This window comes from Corvus cornix, chromosome 1 (assembly GCF_000738735.6).
Source record: "Corvus cornix cornix isolate S_Up_H32 chromosome 1, ASM73873v5, whole genome shotgun sequence".
In the NCBI taxonomy this organism is placed as follows: Eukaryota; Metazoa; Chordata; class Aves; order Passeriformes; family Corvidae; genus Corvus; species Corvus cornix.
Window position 1 is genome coordinate 94306806 of NC_046332.1, and position 18612 is coordinate 94325417.

The window sequence follows — 18612 nt, forward strand, 5'->3', positions numbered from 1 at the left end:
ATTGGAGATACAATGCTGCTAATTGATAGTTACTCAGATGTATTTGAAGTAACTCTGACCCACAAATCACAAATTCATTGCAGTAATCCAGTTTGCACCTAGAACTGTTCTGTGCCTTGATTTATTCCTCCAAGTTAAGCAATATGATTAGGATGGACCAAAAAAAAAAAAAAAAGGGTGTGGGCCACATTAACTGAGGTTCAAATATTAGTGTAGGATGATCAACTTAATTTTCACTTAAAATAAGATACTTAGCTTCAAGTTTGGAAAGGGAATGAAGCTGATTTTGGCCTGATAAAATTTAGTATATCTTGTCAGTACTGCCAATTAATCCTGAGCTGGTTAGCTTTCTATAACCAGCCTAAATGAAGAACTGCCCATTTTCAAGCACAGGTATAATATGTGGCCACAGTAGACTATAGCAAATTCCTCACTTCTGATACATCAAACAGCTGTCCTGTTTTAGCTGTAACTTACAACCTCACAGAGTCTTCAAGTTACTTCACAGGTAGAAATAGTTTCACTGAGAAATATTTTCACAAGGTAGAAGTCACTTCTTCTACCTAGAGATTGCACTAAAAGGAGAGTACAAGGTAATACACAAACAACTTTGACTTTCATTATTTGAAGATCCTACGATATCTAGAAATCATAGGTTTATATTAGCAACAGAGATACACAACACCTATTCTGAAAGACTGTGAGATATAAAATTTTAAAATTACAGACTGAAAAATTATTTCAAATAATTTTAATATATTTTTAATATACCAATTCTAAATTTCTCTCTCAACAACCACTACAAAAAAAACTCACTAGTTAGAAATGCCTGAGCTAGATTGTTGTCTGTCACAGACATGCACTGAGCTAAGCCTCTGTTCCATATGTCCCAGGAATGAATGAGGAAGAATTGTGACCTCATGCCTTTCCTTATTATGAACAGAGTATGACAAATTAGGACGTGGATTGGAAAATTGCTCTAGCTTAGTGTCACAAACAGACAAGAAAAATCATTCCATGTTACTTCTGATTGCCTTCAGCAGGAAGTGAGCAGTGTATATACACCACACACTCTAGTGGCGTATGTATAATGACAGATTTTAGGTGTAGAAAGCTGAGTTACTCAGGCATGGAACCTTTTTCTCTTAGCTACACCCACAGAACAGAAATGTGATTTGTCACTGATTGGTCTATGAATAAGAATAAAAATAAGATTCTGAAGTCCCTGAACTCCAAAAGAGTAAGAATTTGTCCTATGCAGCCATGGAGATACGATATAAAGAAAACTTACTTATGAAAGTCTGTCATTAGTGGATTACCATTTACCAAGAATTCCAAACCATTCGTATTTCACGTTCATAAGAGAGCTCAGCTGAGCATATGAGCTGTTGAACTTTGATTAAGTCACATGCATATGATCATCTAATTACGTCTACTGTCTTAGTTTGTTACTTTGATTCTACTGAGATCTCCTCTTTTTTGTTGTTCCTTTAATTTGTTTCTGGACTGCTCCACTGATGCACATTAATTAGCATTCATTTTTCCAAGAAACCACGCTGGATAGCAACAGCACCGCATTTAGAAGATGCTAACCTAGAGAACATTCTTAGAACATTTAATTCAGTTAAGTTTAAACGTTCATTTGAAGGCCTTTGAATAAAATTGTGTTTTTAATACCCTGTGCTAAGGTCACTGTTTTGGGAAGAACAAGTGTTGGGGTCTCCCCCCCTGCCATGGAGCCCTGGGAGATGGGCCCTGGGGGGGAGACACGGGGTTTCCCTGCCCCTGGTCAGCTTCATTCCCCATTGGTTGGTTTGTGTTCCCGTGTGGCCAAGGACCCTCGGGTCCTGTGACTGCAGAGTTTCTGAGCAGAGCCCCGGCCATGCAGCTGGAGAAATAAACATTTCTGAAACATCTACCACGAATCTGTCCATGTATACTTCTTTTCCACGGGACTCCTGGTTTGATATATTTTTGTTACGGTAATCCCCGCTGTAACAAACAAGTATGTTCTGCATTAAAAAAGCAACAAGCAGCATTTTGCATGTTGAAAGACATAGCTCATTCTGTGTTGTCAAGTCCTAAAAGGCTACTAATTGTAACCACCAATCTAGATTACTGCAAAATCTAAGGCCCCCTATATAAGCAAAGAAATAAACAAATATGTTACAGTAGAAACAACTAGAAGGAATGGCCAGTGCTTTAAAGACCCAAGTATCACTGTCATGCTATTATAAAATGCTTTAAAACATTATCAGTGTGCATTAAATTCCACCATTTAATGGAATCCTGTTTCTTTTATGGTTCTGAATTTGAACAGATAATGGAACACCTAATAGTTTCCAATGGCACTCCTACCTGCCACTCTCATCTTGATTTTGAAGGTAGCAGTTGATTGTGTTGACTAAAAAGCTAAATAAACGACCATATAGAGATTTCGCCAAGAGATCCCGGTAAAAATCTGCAATCTCTATAGTGTGCCTCCGAACAATTGTGTCTCCTAAAAGAAAAAGCAGAAAATAGAGATGAAAATGTGTTGTAAACTTTGCCTTAAGTAATTTTAGTTACAATAAATTTAGCTACTTCTCCTTTGCCAAACATTTACATGGTGTTAGCTTTTTTCTGAAGCCTCCAGTGCAAGAGGAGAAGACTGTCAACACTCAAAACATTTTTAGTTTGGAAATACATGCCTTTATACTTTGTTCAAAAAGTATAAAGTACCACATAGAGTATGAGTACCACATAGAACCAGTATTTTACTGAAAATATTTTTTTCAGATGTTTTTTCCCAAGACACTCCAGTTGATTACAGTTCTTACTAATATCTATTAATATCTAATCTGTTATCTTGACACACTTTTGTAACATTGATCAAGTTAGGAGCTCATCAGCATCACAGTGTGGAACTGCTTTGTTCCATATTACAAAGGCATTTTTAATTTGGTGGCCCAGTCTGATTTACTGCCTGGCAGATAAGCCTACATATTCCTCAGAGGGAATGTTTACAGGACCATACAAGGAATAAGGAACAAAAATCACCAGCTTTTAAATTTTTTAAATCAGAAGGATCAAAATGCCACCGGGTCTGATCTATAAGAATGTAAACTTAGAAAAGATCACCTTTAAAATACTGAACATCAGTTGTTAAGGCTGAAGCAAGCTCATCTGGTGAAACCTGCAGCATCCCTGCCACTGAAATGAAAAGAAAATGTAAACAAAGACTAATTTATGCTATATGACACATTTCATTTTTTACAGCAGACTTTCTTCTGTATATTTCTTTTTGAATAGTGAAAGAATCCAAACATTAAAGAAAAGGGTGCTGTCATAGGAGTAATCAAAATTAATGAACACGTTCAATTGGATTACTGTAATCAGTACTTTGTGAAGTTTTAATATATCTGTATATTACATTATAGCTTTCTATCCCCTTCAAAGATTACTCAGGACTCTCCCCAGGGTTTGGCAGACTTTCTATGGTATTAGAGTTAAGGTATGCCACTTATTGACATTCTGTATCCATAAGCCACTTGGAAGACATTTGTTAGCGACCAAGAGGGCAAACTTCGAAGCACTGAAATGAGACCCTTTTAAGACATAGATTTTGAATGTAAGGAATTCAATTCAAGGCAAATTGTTCAGCTGTTGACAAGCGCTGCAGAAGCATTTTAAAAGAAGACTGCACGAAGTACACTGTACATTTTCTTCTGGCAAATAATAGCATTAAATATGACAATTAGATAATTTGAAATACTGGCATTTTATTTCATTCCATAAAAATCTGTAATTTATAAAACATCCAAGTCAATTGGATACTGTCTTCCCACAGTAACTTATGAATTTTCAGAAGGCTTTTTTTTTTGTCTCCCTGGATATGTGTTTCCATCTGTCGGTGGAACAGTGCAACTTCCCTGCTGTGGGACCGAGCAGGCGATGCTCCAAGGTCACATCCTACTGACCTTGTTCCAGTAGCTGCAGGTCTGACACGAATGCTGTCTCAGCGTCTGTCAGAGCCGTAAAGCGAATGTCTCCAAGATGCAGAATTGCTGAGAGAATTACAAACAGGTTCTCCACCTCCTGCATACATTTTTTGCAGAATTAAAGATAAAGAAAAGATTTGTTGGGCACACCAGTGAAAGGCAATGCTTTATAAAAACACAAATTCTTTTAGTTTCTATCAGTGGCATTTGATAATTTGAAAAGTATTCATGTGTGAATTATTAACAGGAAATCTAAAATCAAACTGGAACCTAGCTAGGACATGAACCAACAAAATTAGTTTTTATTTCCTTTGTTTTAATGTAAGTCACCTTAACCGCTAGGTTAAGAATGTTTTTCAGAATGTGGTAACAATACAGAAATATCTTTAATGGATGCATTATTTCTACAAGAAATAAAACATATCTTGTCCATAGAGAATTTCCATTGAGACTATTTATGTATCTGAGAATAGCAAGGGATTTTTTGTGTCAACCAAGTGAATTCACAAACAAAGTGTTTAGCTCTAAACTAAAAGAGGTTTCTGGTACTAAAAGCTGCAATTAAGGTCTGAAAGAAACACAAGCAACCTTCCTTACCTTCACACTTTCCCTCCAGGATTGCATAATCTTTTGCAATGTTTCAGATTGTGAAGCACTTATCTTTAGGGGCAGATTTTTTCTGGCCTCATTTTTAGCACAGCAAGAAGAAAATTAACTTTCTTTGGTTGTTTTGGTTGGTTAATTGTTTTAAAAAATATTTTTAAATTAAAGGAAAAATATGATCCATTAAATTTGACCCTTAAATCTTAAAATATGGAAAGCATTGTGTGTTTTTGGAAGATTTTCTTAAGGTCAGTTTTATAACAATGGTGCTTCTTAAAATTGTAAAACAGGAAACCTGATATGCACTATAATATTACATGTCATTGTGCACAGCAAAGTTAATTGATGATTCTTGAAATATTTTTGAAGAATAGTATTTGGAATCTGATTCTGATGAAACTGCAGAACTGACAGTGAGAACCCTCACTTATCAGAATCTGCAGACTAAGATTATAAATACACTACTAATGAAATACTTAGCTAATACATCCTCTTTATTCTCAAGTTTTCTTCTTCTTTTCTTCATGTTCCTTTCCCTAATAAACATGCCAATCATCAAAAGGCATTAAAAAAGCTTACATTCTTTCTGGGATAGACTGTGGCACCTCCAATGCTATTTAAGCACATTTGAGCCTCTAAACTACATTTTAAGACAACATCAATCTCTTGCAGTATGAGATAGATGTCTATAGGGCAATTTTGTGTATTTTAGTCTTACACAGTACCAAAGCTGAAGATTCAGAAAAACCCAATATATACAGGCAAAGTCTGAACAAGATAACTCTTAAAATAGAAGTTATGCTAATATAGCATCAAACTAGGGTGCTATACCCTGCTTCTTGGAATGGTATCTCAGGCAAGATGAAGTGGCACACTAGCACTGCACTCTCCTTGCTTGTAGGTTAACTCATTCAGAACTGGTTTGGGGATGACTGTACATCACTGAATGGCAGTGGGCTGGGACAGCTGTTGATTCTGCTGATTTTGGTAAGGTCTCAGGTATACTTCACATTCCAGATTCTCAAGCACTTTTTTATTGTGTAAATGCATGTTCCCCCACCTTTAAAACAGTAATTGTTTTTAATGAACATTAACATGCTTTGGACAATACCATTAATGACTGCTACGGAATTTTTATGTAGTTCTTCAAAAAGGTTATCTACTGTATCATTAAATGTGGCTAGGTAGTCAAGGAATGATACATACAGATCTTTCCATGTACCTCAGAAGTAATGGGCAGCAATTTTAGGAATGTGTTTTTTCTGCGTACTGCCCTCTAACATTCGACACAGGAGATGAGCCTGAAGTACTTGAGAGTTCCACAGATTTCTCACCCCCTAAATATTATTCTAATGCTGCCTGAATACAGAGGAGCCTTCAAGATGGTTTACACTTTTCTGCGGCATAACTTCTTTTCAAGAACTCTGAGCAAAGTGAAGTATTGGACTCAAAAGAATACTGTATATGAAGCATTCTCAGACAGTTACCACAGGCTTCTAAATCATGATTCATTTTGCATTCAATTATTTACTTATGGGCTGAACTTCTTCCTCAACAGAACAGAAACATTAATGAAAGAGCAAGAGAGATCCACTGAATTGTGAACACTGGGCTAAACCCAGAAGTGTCTGGACATTTTTGCTATTGAAATCTACTGGTACAGAGCTTGAGCAACTAAGAGGGAGGAATAATACTGTCAAATATAGCCATATGTATTCAATTTTGTACATGGCCTCATGAACATTCATGAAAATGAACCCTACTCTTCGTTACATTGAAAGGTGACATTTGTTACTACCTTAACTAGGGAATGCCAAACAGCTCCATGATTTACCACCACCACCACAGAAGTCTAACTCACACCTAAATAAAAGCTTCAACAAATTCAGAAATTTTTGCTGATAGCCCTTGATCCTTTTTTATTACAACTCCTGCCTATCTGTCATTTTTGATGATGACCTAACAGAGTTACATTAATTTTTGTCCCTTTTTTCTAATGATATACTACAGGGGGAAGTTTTTACCTCCTTCTAAAACTACTGTTGCTTATGCATTTCTCTTGCAGAAGTGTTCCAGCTACAGTGTGCTAGGTAGCATATACATATGTAAGAAATATGGGGAGTTTGTTAAGCATTCTAGTATCCCAAAGGGATCCACAGTTTACATGAGTTCTTGTATGCATCCTTCTATTTCTTCTGATTTCCATTACACCTCTGTCCTCCAGAACCTCTTCTTGATTAATTTTCCAAATTATCTTCTTCATTAACTTCGTAGGATTAAAGGCAAACAGCAGGCCTATCTTCTTGTTGCTTTCAGGGAAATAAGTCAGCTCTTTCAAGTTACCCAGCTCTTATTTTCTTTGCCTAAATAGGTATTTACTTCTTTTCAGGTGAGCATATGTGCATTTCACAAAATTAAAAAGGATGGGGAGATAATCCAGAAGAGGAAAAAAATTCTGTGGCTTTTATGAGGTGTCTGTCATACGGGATTTGATTGCTTCTTTTTATCTATGTAATTTAATTGTTCAGAGTATTATACCTTGAAGCTGTTTTGTGAATCTTTAAGAACGAAAAAGATTTACATTGTTGGTTCTGTATCTAATTAAATGTGATTACAGTAATTTCCCTGGAGTAAACTAGTGCTGTATTTTTTTCAAGGTCTTAAGCAACAGGAAAAAAAAGAAAAAAGAAAAAAAGAGGAAAGGCGTCTCTTTCCCCACAGAAAGTTATCTGTGAGAGTTACTTATGACCTGCTTTCAACTAATTCTTTTAGCCACAAATAACATAAGCTCATGGAACTTACCAGGCTGTTGAATCCCAGAGCACCTAGAGCTTGTTTTAGTACGGTTAATTTCTCCCTGTTTTGAGGGTTGGCTGCTAACATTGTCTCTTCTGATACACTCTGGCTTAGATACCTGCACAGAGGAAAAACAGCATATATGGTATTTACAAGGCAAGTGCATGATCAAATTTTTGAAGTTAAACTCCAACTTTACATTTCTAATCAGGTTTATTGCAGATTTTTCTCGGCCTTTGGAGGGAACAGTACCAGTGACAGAATATTGTGTATTTCTTTCTTAAACTTTTGCATAAGACTCCCCCCAACCCCAACTTTATCCCTACACGTAAGCTAGAAGTTCAGATTGGATTTTGTACCACTGACAGTTTTGCCATTCTTGAACTACCAGAGATTCCCCTTCAGAAGGAAGATTTGAGAAGAACTTCTGGTAACTCTGACTGCTTTAAATTCCTCTCTTGCTGGCTAGGCAATAGATCAGCCCTTAACTGCCACAATGACAGTTCCTTCCCCCAGCAGCTGAATGGGTGATAGGCGTACTCAGCATCTCTCAGAATGAAGGAGTAACAGAGTACACAGAATAGTAAGTGTACAGCCCTTAAGGCTGTAGTGCTTTGCACACTGGGAAGCAAAAGGAAATTCTATGTACCTTCCCAAAGGCTGATTAGAAGACAGAAAGAGAGACACCTAGTGCAGCAGCTAACTCAGGAAAGAAAAATCCAGAAGCAACATTAAGAGTAATAAAACAAATTAATCAAAAACTATAGCAAAACAGATTATTGAAAAGTGCAGCAATCTAGCCTTTACAACCATTTATTTTGAGCCTCTTGAAGTCTGTATTTTTAAAACTATTCAGGTATCTCCACAGAGCTGAAATCACTAAGTATGAGGTGTCTGAATATCTTACAGGATCTGACTTTGAATTACATCATACTGAGAATGTAAGATTTTTTCTTTTATCATTTTCATTAAATTATCATTGTCATTAAAATACAAATTCATCACACAATCTGCAATCTTCACAACTGTCACTTAGATAAACAAAAGAACTCTCCACACCTCTATCCAAATAACATCGTCACTACACCAGCAAAGGTGGACAATTACTCCAGCCCCCACCCTTCACCACAATTACAACAAAAATTCCCCACAATTATTCTGCTCTCTACTAATGTTCAGTCCACGATCTTTCACTTAAGTATGGCAAACAATACTGGTTTAATTTTTGACAATTCTTGTTTACAATCATGTTCCAGTATAGAGGAGACAGTTTCAAAATTAACTCCTGTTACCACAGAAGGTCTGGCAACTCTCTAGTAGGGGTGGTAGTTCTTATAAGGGTGGCCTTTTACATGAATGTGTGTAGGAAGAATTATTAATATTTGCACTTTTCTAACTGATAATGAGGTTTAAGTAGTACACAAAATGAAATAAAAAGTGCATTTTTAGCAGCTCCATACCAGATTTACCAGTGTGGACTTCCCTTGCAGTCATAATGGCATAAGTTACCCCAGTAGGTGGGCAGAAGAATAATGATGGGGTTAAAAACGTGTGCCTGGGCGCATAAGTACCTTTTGCACCTGCAGGAGGACTAACTCAGCAGACACCTCAAGTATGAACAAGCCTCTCACATCAGTGGATGAAACTGGTGGTTCACACAACCACTGAGAACTTGGGTCTGCTAGCATCACTGCCAGAGCTTAGCACTGGTTCCTCAAGGTTACTAAAACATTAATTTTGTCAGATTGAGGTAGGTACAAATCATAGCACACCTGTCAAATCAGCTAGAGCAGATGATACAAAGTATAGCCAGCTTTATGTTGGTTTTTTCCTGGGGTTTTTTACACTGCCTGCAGGTTCAAAAGGAGCCTAGAATACATCTGATACTGAATCTGGCATAGAACCTATTGATGTAAAGGTTAATCCATCAGAAAATTTTGCACTCTTCTGAACTGCTGCATGAGTTTATGCCAGTAACATGTTATGCATCATGTGTTGGTGGCATTTTTGATCCATAATTAGGAAATTTACAGCAGCAGACACTCTGCTGTCAAAATATTCTATTGTTGAATGTTGTAGGAGTTGGAAGCATATGGCCGTTTCTGCAAAAAAAGCCTCCTCCTCAATGGTTTTCTCCCTAAATAACTCTTTGTCTCTCTCTCTGTACTGAGCAGGGAGTAGTCTTTCCTGTCCTGTGAAGAGAATACCCCACACTTCTCCTTTTTAAGTAACCCCATTTAACCAGCATTTTTTTAGCACAGTTGAAATGCTAGCGGGAACCGTTGCTGCAAAAAGCTGTGTGAGCACGACCAACACTCATGAAAGCAGGCTGCAGCACAGCACAGTGGTGCAGAACGTTCACTCTGAGAGGAAAGAGCTGAGCTGTGGCATGAAACAGCTCATGTCAGTTCTTGCCTTCAGCACAGTGCTTGCTGATACAGCGGGGGGCAAAATGGGTACCTGCCAAACCAGGTGCCTATGGCTCTAACAAACCATCCATAAACTGCAGCACCTGCTGGGACTTGCCTGTTAGAAGAGAATCTGACTTTCCCAGCAATACACGTCCTGAAGACTTAATCAGCAGATGTGCTGGTGCTCTTGGAAAGGGATGCAGTTGGACATTTTCTAAGGTGCACTTCAATTTAGTTTCCCCAGTCTAAAAGCAATTAAATTATTTTATAACGTTTCATGAGGCCCACTCATTTTCCAAATTATTGAAGGACTAATGAAATATGAAAAATTGCTTTGAAGATTTGCACATTTGACTGTTACATGTTTATAATATAGAGTATACTCATATTAAGGATGAATTAATTGTATGGAGTACTTGGAACTGCTAATGGATATCATACAACCCTTACAAAAGGTAGGAAACACACCATGTAACATAATATATTCTAGCCATACAAAGAAACACATTGTCCTAATTATTAAGTTCATTCTGCCTCAGAAACACAGCAATCTTTAGATAGCAATTTTTTTTCTTCTAAAACAGTTCCCTGGCATCTCCTTCTTTCCACCTTAAAGGTGTTGAGGACTACAAGGGTTTGAGACACCATTTGTGTCAGAACAATTCTTAATTTGTCCCCTCTCCTGCAAAAATAAGGAAAAGGGAAAGAGATGTGTCACAGTGCAGAAGTCCTAAGAATAATAAACATTCCTTGGTTGCAGATGCATCACTTTGCCATAAAATGTAAACCTCTTTCCAGGATGTGTATCTTTTGTCTATCTATATCTATATCTATAGTGCATTTTTGTCTTTCAACATTCAAGTGGCCTGGGCAGAATGGCCACTGAGGAAGAGGAACTAAACTGCTTAAAACATATTTTGAACCTACCGTGGAGATTTTACTTAGGTTTTTGCTATTGTGAACTATAGCCATGAAAGCCTACAATGTTACTTGAGTGTGTGCAATGCTCCCGTAAGTTTCCAACCAGATAGTCTGTGGTCAAATGTAAACCAGACCCAGTGACTCCTGAGTTCTTTGTTGCTGATAATTTTAGTAAAAGAGGTACTACAGCTACACAATCCAGAGCTGATGCACACAGGCTGTGCACCAGTTTCATGCTTACTTAGTGCGGTTTTAGTAGCCTTACTGCCATATCTCTGTACAAATTCACTCTGCAAATGCACATTCACATTAGTTTACCATAGTTTTAGATTCTCAGATTTTGGATGAAGTTGAGCCTTTTAATTGAAGGCAGCTACTCAGACAGATGATATTTATATCTCTGGCAAAGTGACAAACCAAAGAGTTTATGCAGTTCTAGTAATTAACCTCCTTCTGCTGACTGTGTAACTATTTTTTTAAATCCTACCCCATGCTGGCATTTGCATTGGACTAGTACTTTTAACAGAAAGTTTATCAGCACACAAAAAAAAGTTTTAAAGACACGATCAGTGATTCTTTTTTCAAAAAAGAAGAAACTCACTGATTCACAAAATGTCTGTTCCTAAAGATAAACTAATCTAATTGTAATATAGTCACTTTCAGTAAAGCACAATGCTGCATTGGATAGAGAATTTCTCGAGAAATGTAAAAGAGACTATATTGGTTTTCTTTCTGCTTTTTTTTTCTAATAGTTCTAATTTGCAGCATTGTAACAATCTCATCTATTCTAGTCTCTAAAGGAAAATAATACTATTTAGAAGAAAAAGTCAATGGTGGTAATTTTTTAGTATATTGCCTATCATAATATACAATTTTTGAACCATTATTATAATGACAACATAGATCAAATTTTCAGGTAGGTGTGCGACTGCTACAACCAAGAGTATAAAAAAGTACTTAGTATGACATTAGTTTCTTAAACATTAACCACCCATATAATTCCATAATTACCTTACCTTTTTACCTTATCATTCTCATTATAATTGTTACACTCATCACAATTATTCAACTTATATATTTGGTACACAGATCTCTAATAGGAAGAAGAAATATGTTTGTCAGCTTACCTGAAAAATACTGAACTTTTGTGATATAAGCATATTTCAAAATTTCTTACATAACCCCACCAGTTAAAAACTTTGTTCAAGTAAGTAATCCTCTGCTTAGATGATTGAGCAAATAATGAGACTAAAGCTACAACTAGCTAAGACAAGCAAAGACTAAAAAGAAAAGTTTTGACTACCAGTTTTCAGGAAAACAATACCTTATTTGCATTAATTTATTTTCTTTTGAACTATAACTCAAGAGCATTTAGTATCAAAGTAATCTGCCTTATTCAACCTAAACAATTCATGCAATTTCTGTTTATTCTTAGAACTGCTACATTTAGATAAAATCTGTGAAAAGATAAAAATAAACAAGTTTGAAATCTGATAATAAACTTTGATATTTCACCAAGAGAGTAAGTAAAACATTACCAAAACACTATCCTAACCAGTTTGCATTTGTAGAATCTGACACCTGAAATGTTCAAGTATTCTGTAAGAGCAGCCCTTTTATGCCACACACCTATATACATATTGCTCTGTATGATACAGAAATATCTAGTTTGTTACAGTCATTCAAGTCATATCTGACAGTGAAACTGCCTCAAAGAAATTAGTAGGTTGTGACCACTTCATCAGAAATTCCCTTTTGTCTGGACAGTTAAGAGTTGGGTTTCAATAAAAGATGTAAGAGGAAGCATGGATTTGCCAGATGGACACTTCATTTCAGAGGGCTTTCCTGAAGTAAATACATTTTGTCATGAAAAATTAAAGAACTCTTGGTAGGATTATATTATTAAGTGGTTCTAAGTCACTAAAATTTTAGGATAAAGCCCTACAATGAAAAAAAGGGGGATGGGGCTGTTTTTAAGCTAGCATCTAGCTGCTTCCCACTTGACTCCTTTCTTGATAGAGGATGAGTGCTGACACATCTGCATTTTGTTGTACAGCTTTCTGGTCTATAGCAGGTTTGATGTAAGGGAAACTGTACAAAATCAGTTAGTCTTGAAACTTATTATAGATGATAGTGAAGTAAATGCTGTTTGTGGTAATAAGGATTTGAGCCACCACAGTTAAGATCTTCAGTATAAAACCCCTCTGGTTATAGACTAACAGCTTCATTTCCTAATTGTTTATACTCAGAACAATTTGTCCATTTGAGGTCTCAGAGTATTCTGAAGCTTCTGGTCTATGCTCAGATCAGAAACAGAGAACATATATTTAATAAAGAAAAAAAACAAAAACCAAAAAATTCAACCAAAAACAAACAACCAAAACTCCACAGAAAAGCAAGGGGATGAATAAGGATATCCTACTTTATTGGTCAGAAAAAGTGAGAGAGATCAGATGAAAGCATGTTTTGTCCAGGAATTAGGCCAAACAGAAATGACTATTAAAAAGATACAATTCAACAGCAAACAATTATAGAATAGGACAAAGGGATAACTGAATGGACAAATTCGAGGCAGGTGAGGCTGATTAAGCAGTGAATCATCAAAACAGCATCTAGTAGAAACCAAATGAGTCAAGTATGCCTTGATAATGCAAAAAATTAATCACTGTATATAACACCCTTATTTACAAAGGCCAACATAAGAATTATGAAATAATTAGCACAGTTAAAGCTTGAACTGGACTATTCTGTGTGATTTGGGGCATCCCATTTCAGGAAAATCAGCATCAGTTAAGAGAAAACCCAGAGGAAAGCAGCAGAAAATATGTATCAGAAAATAGACTTAAGAGCAAAACAGTTCATTAAATGTCTGTAAAATAAAAGATGGAGAAAGATAGTGCAAAGAAGAAAATTCCTACAGTCTGGAGGACTATACCTGGATGTTTTCAAGACCTGACTTGAAACAGCTCTGAACAACCTGATCTGATCTGTCAGCTGGTCCAGCTTGGGGCAGGCAGTACAGTAGAGACCCCTGAAGTCCCTGCCAAAATGAATTATTCTGTGATCCTGTGAAACACATTAAATTTATTTCTCAGATAAGATGGAATCTGTTGGTTTTTTTTTTTAATCTCACATAAAATCAGTAATTTTGGCCCCAGAAAGGTGGGAGATCAAGCAAATATAGGTCTTTAATTGTTGCAGACATTACCTGGACCTTTAAGTAGTCCCTAAAATGCAAAAATTGATTGACTACAGGTGTTAGAGCCATAAGATATCTGACGACGAGTAAAATTTGATCATTAATTTACATTGTTCAATATCTGAAGGGATGACAGTGTTCTAAAATCAGAACAATCTTAAACACCAGACCCCTACCAAAGGATGAGTCAAAATAGGAAGATAATATTTCTGCCCCTCTGCTCAGGTCAGCAACTGTTTCCACTAGTTTAGCTAGTAGTTAAAAAAGCACAGCATTATTATTTTTTGATAAGGAAAATGTCTTCTGATCTTGAAAATAAATATTTTGACACCAAATTCTAAATCACCTTCCTTTTTTAAAATTTTAGAAAACTAAAATTTTATAGAAATTAACCTCAAATTTTAAGAAAAACTGATATGAACAATTTATCATCAGGAATTTTCCAGACACTTTCATGACCTTTTATGAGCTAGAAACCAAATAAAACCACTTTTAGGATTTTTTTTATACCTTCAAAATACCTGCAGAAATAGTATTGCTGGTGAGTCAGAAAATTCCCAGCAGTTGTTTTAAAAAAAAGCTGGGGCACAGGACCAAACTCTTGGAATTGATGAAGATATCCCATGCATGCTGGATCAAAATAGTTGTCAGTACACATGCTATGACACCACAACATCTCCAAGCCAATACAACTTAGATTTCGTATCTAGACAGTAAATGGTTTGTACCTTCCACGTGAAATTATTTGTTAATAAGGCTACCAGGATGACTGAAAAATAATCCTTTCTTGCACATAATCACTCATGGAGGATAAGATTTTTATTCTACTGGGCTTCTGGGTAAAGGTGTACAATAAATGAACTCAAGCTTACTTTACTTAGACTTTAGTTCTTATGCTTTGTCACTTATGAAGTGAAAAAAAAGATGGGGCTAGAAGTCACCACAGAAACTTTGCTTATTCCAAATACTATCCCCAGACAGAAAATCACAAGTTTAAAGATCTGGTAATGATAGAATCATGGTCCTGATAAGAACTGGGAACATGAATGGGAACACAGATGAAGGTGCCCTGGCTTTAGCTCACAAATCAGTTACGTTTTCTTTCTTTGGTGTGGCTGTGACAACAGATTTTCAAAGGACCTCTCTGTTTGCACAGTAGATCCTGTCTTGATACAAAGGTTTGGACCAGATCTCTGGAGGCCCTTTTTAAACCAAGGGCAAAGGAAAATATTATTTTTCTCTGTTTATATTCCTTTAGTTGGGAAAAGAAAAAAAAAAGAAAACAAATGCATGAAAAGAGCTGAATGTCATAATCTGTTCTTTTTTGAGATACTCGGCCAACTGGTTCCTCTGAGGAACTAAAACTTCCATGAGGTGCTTTCTTCTGCTGATCCACTTGCCCACATGTCATTTCTCTGCCATTAGTATGATACCTCTTAACTAACCCCTAGAGAAATAGAATAGTATCAACTCCTATTCTGGCACAATTGAACACACAATATAGTATATTTTTTTGCTAAAAGGAGTTCAAAATTATTGGGTAAAGAATTTACATGGAAGGGGCAAAGAATAAATACTTAAACCAATCACTAAGTACAGGACTCTCTATCAGTACTTAATTAGGCAGTGCAAGCCACTGCCGATCATGGTATGAATCAGAAATTCTGGATTTTGTCTATAAAGCCCTTATTTCTCTTACAAAAATGCCATACAAATAAAAGTCCTAACATTCCTTCACCTATTCAAAATATATAAAAAAAGGAAAAATATTAAAATTGAGATCCTGATACTTCATATTTATTTATCCAAGCCAGAATGTTTCTGTTCTACTTTTAGGACAAAAACCCCATGGGTTTTTTTTATATATATATAATGCCGTAAGCCTACGGAAACCTGTTATGCAATAGTTCTCCAAAACCATTATATGCTGTCCAGTTAAAGAAATTTAGAAGAGATAATTGAAACCAGGCTCCTTCAAAACATCTCCTTCATCCTGGATATGATTTCCTGCATACATCTACCCTCACACAGAGGTGTCCAAATTCTTTCTAATTGTGATGATAGGCAGGGTGTAGAACTGACTTGTCACTTGCTATGGAGCATGAGCTGCTCCATGAGTCAGCTTTATAGGCAGCTGGTAGGAAATACTGTGCCCACAACCTAGAGAAGAGTAAATCAGTTAGACTGAATGGATTCATATATGCCTTCTGGAAGCATTTATATACTTCTAATGCTATAAAGGCTTTTATTGAAGCTTGACCTTAATTAAAATATGTCATTAACAAGCACACATAAGTATGCTCTCAGTCCCAGCTTCTATAAAATTCTGCATCAATTGTTCCAAAAACAGACATAGACAATGCCCATCATGACATCATATTTAGTGATTTTAGGCCACTGGAAAAACAAGAAAGAAATTGGTTTCTTTTCTTGCCAGGTGTACAAGTACTGTGAAGTAGAATAATGAATTATTTCACCACTGTGTATTGTCCCAGTTCAGCAAAGCAGTTCTGTGTAACTAACTTGAAACACATCCTTTGTCCCACTGATTTCAGTTGAAATTTTAGTATCAAAATAAATGTCAATAACTGAAAGTTTTAGGTGAATACCCTATGGTGAGCTCTGGTAGGCAGAGAAAGAAGGAAAGGAAGACTAGAGGTATATAACTGAGACTGGAGGAAATAGGTAGTACTGGCAACCTACACTTTAAGCTGTCCCAAGCATTGCTTACACAATTTCTAGGCCTTAATATAACCTTATCGTACATTGATTTCTATTCTATGCAATGGAGATTCCAAAGATACACAAACATTCATGAACTGTAACTGTATGACCTAAGCATAGTGCAGAAAACACAGTATTTAGCTATTTAGTTCAGATGAACCCCTGACCCATCACAGCCATGGTACTTTTTGCTCAGCACCATCTGGGGTGTCTCTGATACACTTCACAATGAGCCACACAGACTTATCTTTAGGCTCTACTTGCCATTACATAAAGTCTAAACCAAAACGTTATTACAAAATCTTCATTAGTTGATGCTTTGTTGCTTGAAAATTCTCAAGAGAGCCAACGTCACAGGAGGATGAAGCAGTATTTCATAATCAGGTTCCAGCTCTAACACAATAAATATGCATGTTGTGGGTGTCATTTAATGTGACACTGTATTAAGAAGCATGGATTAACAAGCTAAATCCCTTCCTTCCCCTTATTAGTGCTGCCCAATGAACCATGTACTTGCACAATCATGCGAAAGGTGTATGGCTTTTTCCTTTGCAGCCCCCATCACTCCTTCCCAGCCAGTTCAGGGTAGTAGCCCTGATTAAGCACAATGGTCATCACTAAAAATTCAACATTACCAGATGAGTTAATTTTTACTTTAACTTCAAGTAGAAATGATAATATCTCAGATATGGGTTGGTTACAGACAAAATGTAAGCATTTAAAAAAAAATTTTCTTACAACTAGGTCAGTTTACTGCCCTCACATTAAATATTTGTGAAGTCTTTTTCTGAAATATATCATTTTTTTGTATAAGTTTAGCTATTCCTGTGACTACTTACTAAATCCCAAGATGCAATTTAGGTTTGTTTGGCGAGACTGAAAATTAATGACTTCATAGTTTTACATATTTTTTAAAAGCAAGCTTTCAAAACTGCTGGAATGAAGGGTATTGAGTATAAAAAAACAAGCCATTACCTTTCAAAAATAAATTCCACTAATCTCTACCACATTTGCAAACTCACAGAATAAGAAATTTCAACAAACATTTTCATTTCTTTAAATATCTCATGTGAATATGGGAGGACAATGTATTCTGGTTAGTGAGGAAAAGCTGCTTTGCACTTAGCACTGTTTGATATGTAAACAGGAATGAGATAAAGACAAAGCAAAACAGTTGACATCAATGAACTAAACAACATTTACAGAACATGATAATGAATAGTTTCTGGTTTTTTTCTCTCAGGGAAAAAGGGCATGTATTACTGCCTTTTTTTCCTGTGTCTCCAGTTTTTAAACCTATTGGAATCTGAACACATTTAATATCCTTTGAACCTTGTTACACTGTAGCACTGAGCTGGAGTTACTGCTAATCATTTGAGTGCACATAACTTGTGCAATAAGGTACCAAAAGCACTATTTGAAAAAATATGAATAGCTTTGTTAATGTCAAGAGTTATCAGCATAATATTAATTAACAAAACACTGTAGACAGATTTGATGACAGCCAGAACACAGCTCTTATTTTTAGTTTTCTAAACTAACAAAATAACAAGTTATGTATGTGTTTTGTAAACTGGTTTTAGTACAGAAAGCTTGTATTAGCCTGTGTGTTATCCAGTAAGTAGTTTTGCCTTGATATTTTACAAAACGAAATTTCAAATAATTCTGTAAGAAAGACTATGTGTACTATGAAGTACATAAATTTTACAAATAGTGGATATAATGAAAAGGAAAACAAAGAAATATATTTTGGTCTTTATCCTCAAAATGCCAAATGTTGGTGGGCTACAACCTGGTATGGTTTTTTTCCTAATTATATTGATAATGCTGTGGAATAGGTTGAAATCAGAGACTCAGGCATTCTGTTCCTAAAATTACATAAAAACATAAATTTAGAATTGTTCCATTAAAGAAAAAAATGAATGTGCAACAGGAGTGACTCAAAATAGAAATTTTCACACCTCTGATGGCAATACAA

General features: G+C 36.0%; 1 protein-coding gene across 6 annotated transcripts in view; it reads right to left on the reverse strand.

Annotated features, from left to right (window-relative positions):
• The window catches only part of MYO16 (myosin XVI), a 368841-nt gene that overhangs the window by 115092 nt on the left and 235137 nt on the right, over positions 1 to 18612 (reverse strand). For all 6 annotated transcript variants that reach the window (XM_010394347.4, XM_039550108.1, XM_039550096.1 and 3 more), the window contains exons 17-20: positions 7386 to 7497; positions 3960 to 4077; positions 3121 to 3192; positions 2359 to 2500 (exon numbers count right to left, since the gene is read on the reverse strand). In XM_010394347.4, the coding sequence (XP_010392649.3) occupies positions 2359 to 2500; positions 3121 to 3192; positions 3960 to 4077; positions 7386 to 7497 (444 nt within the window). The remainder of the gene's footprint in view (positions 1 to 2358; positions 2501 to 3120; positions 3193 to 3959; positions 4078 to 7385; positions 7498 to 18612) is intronic.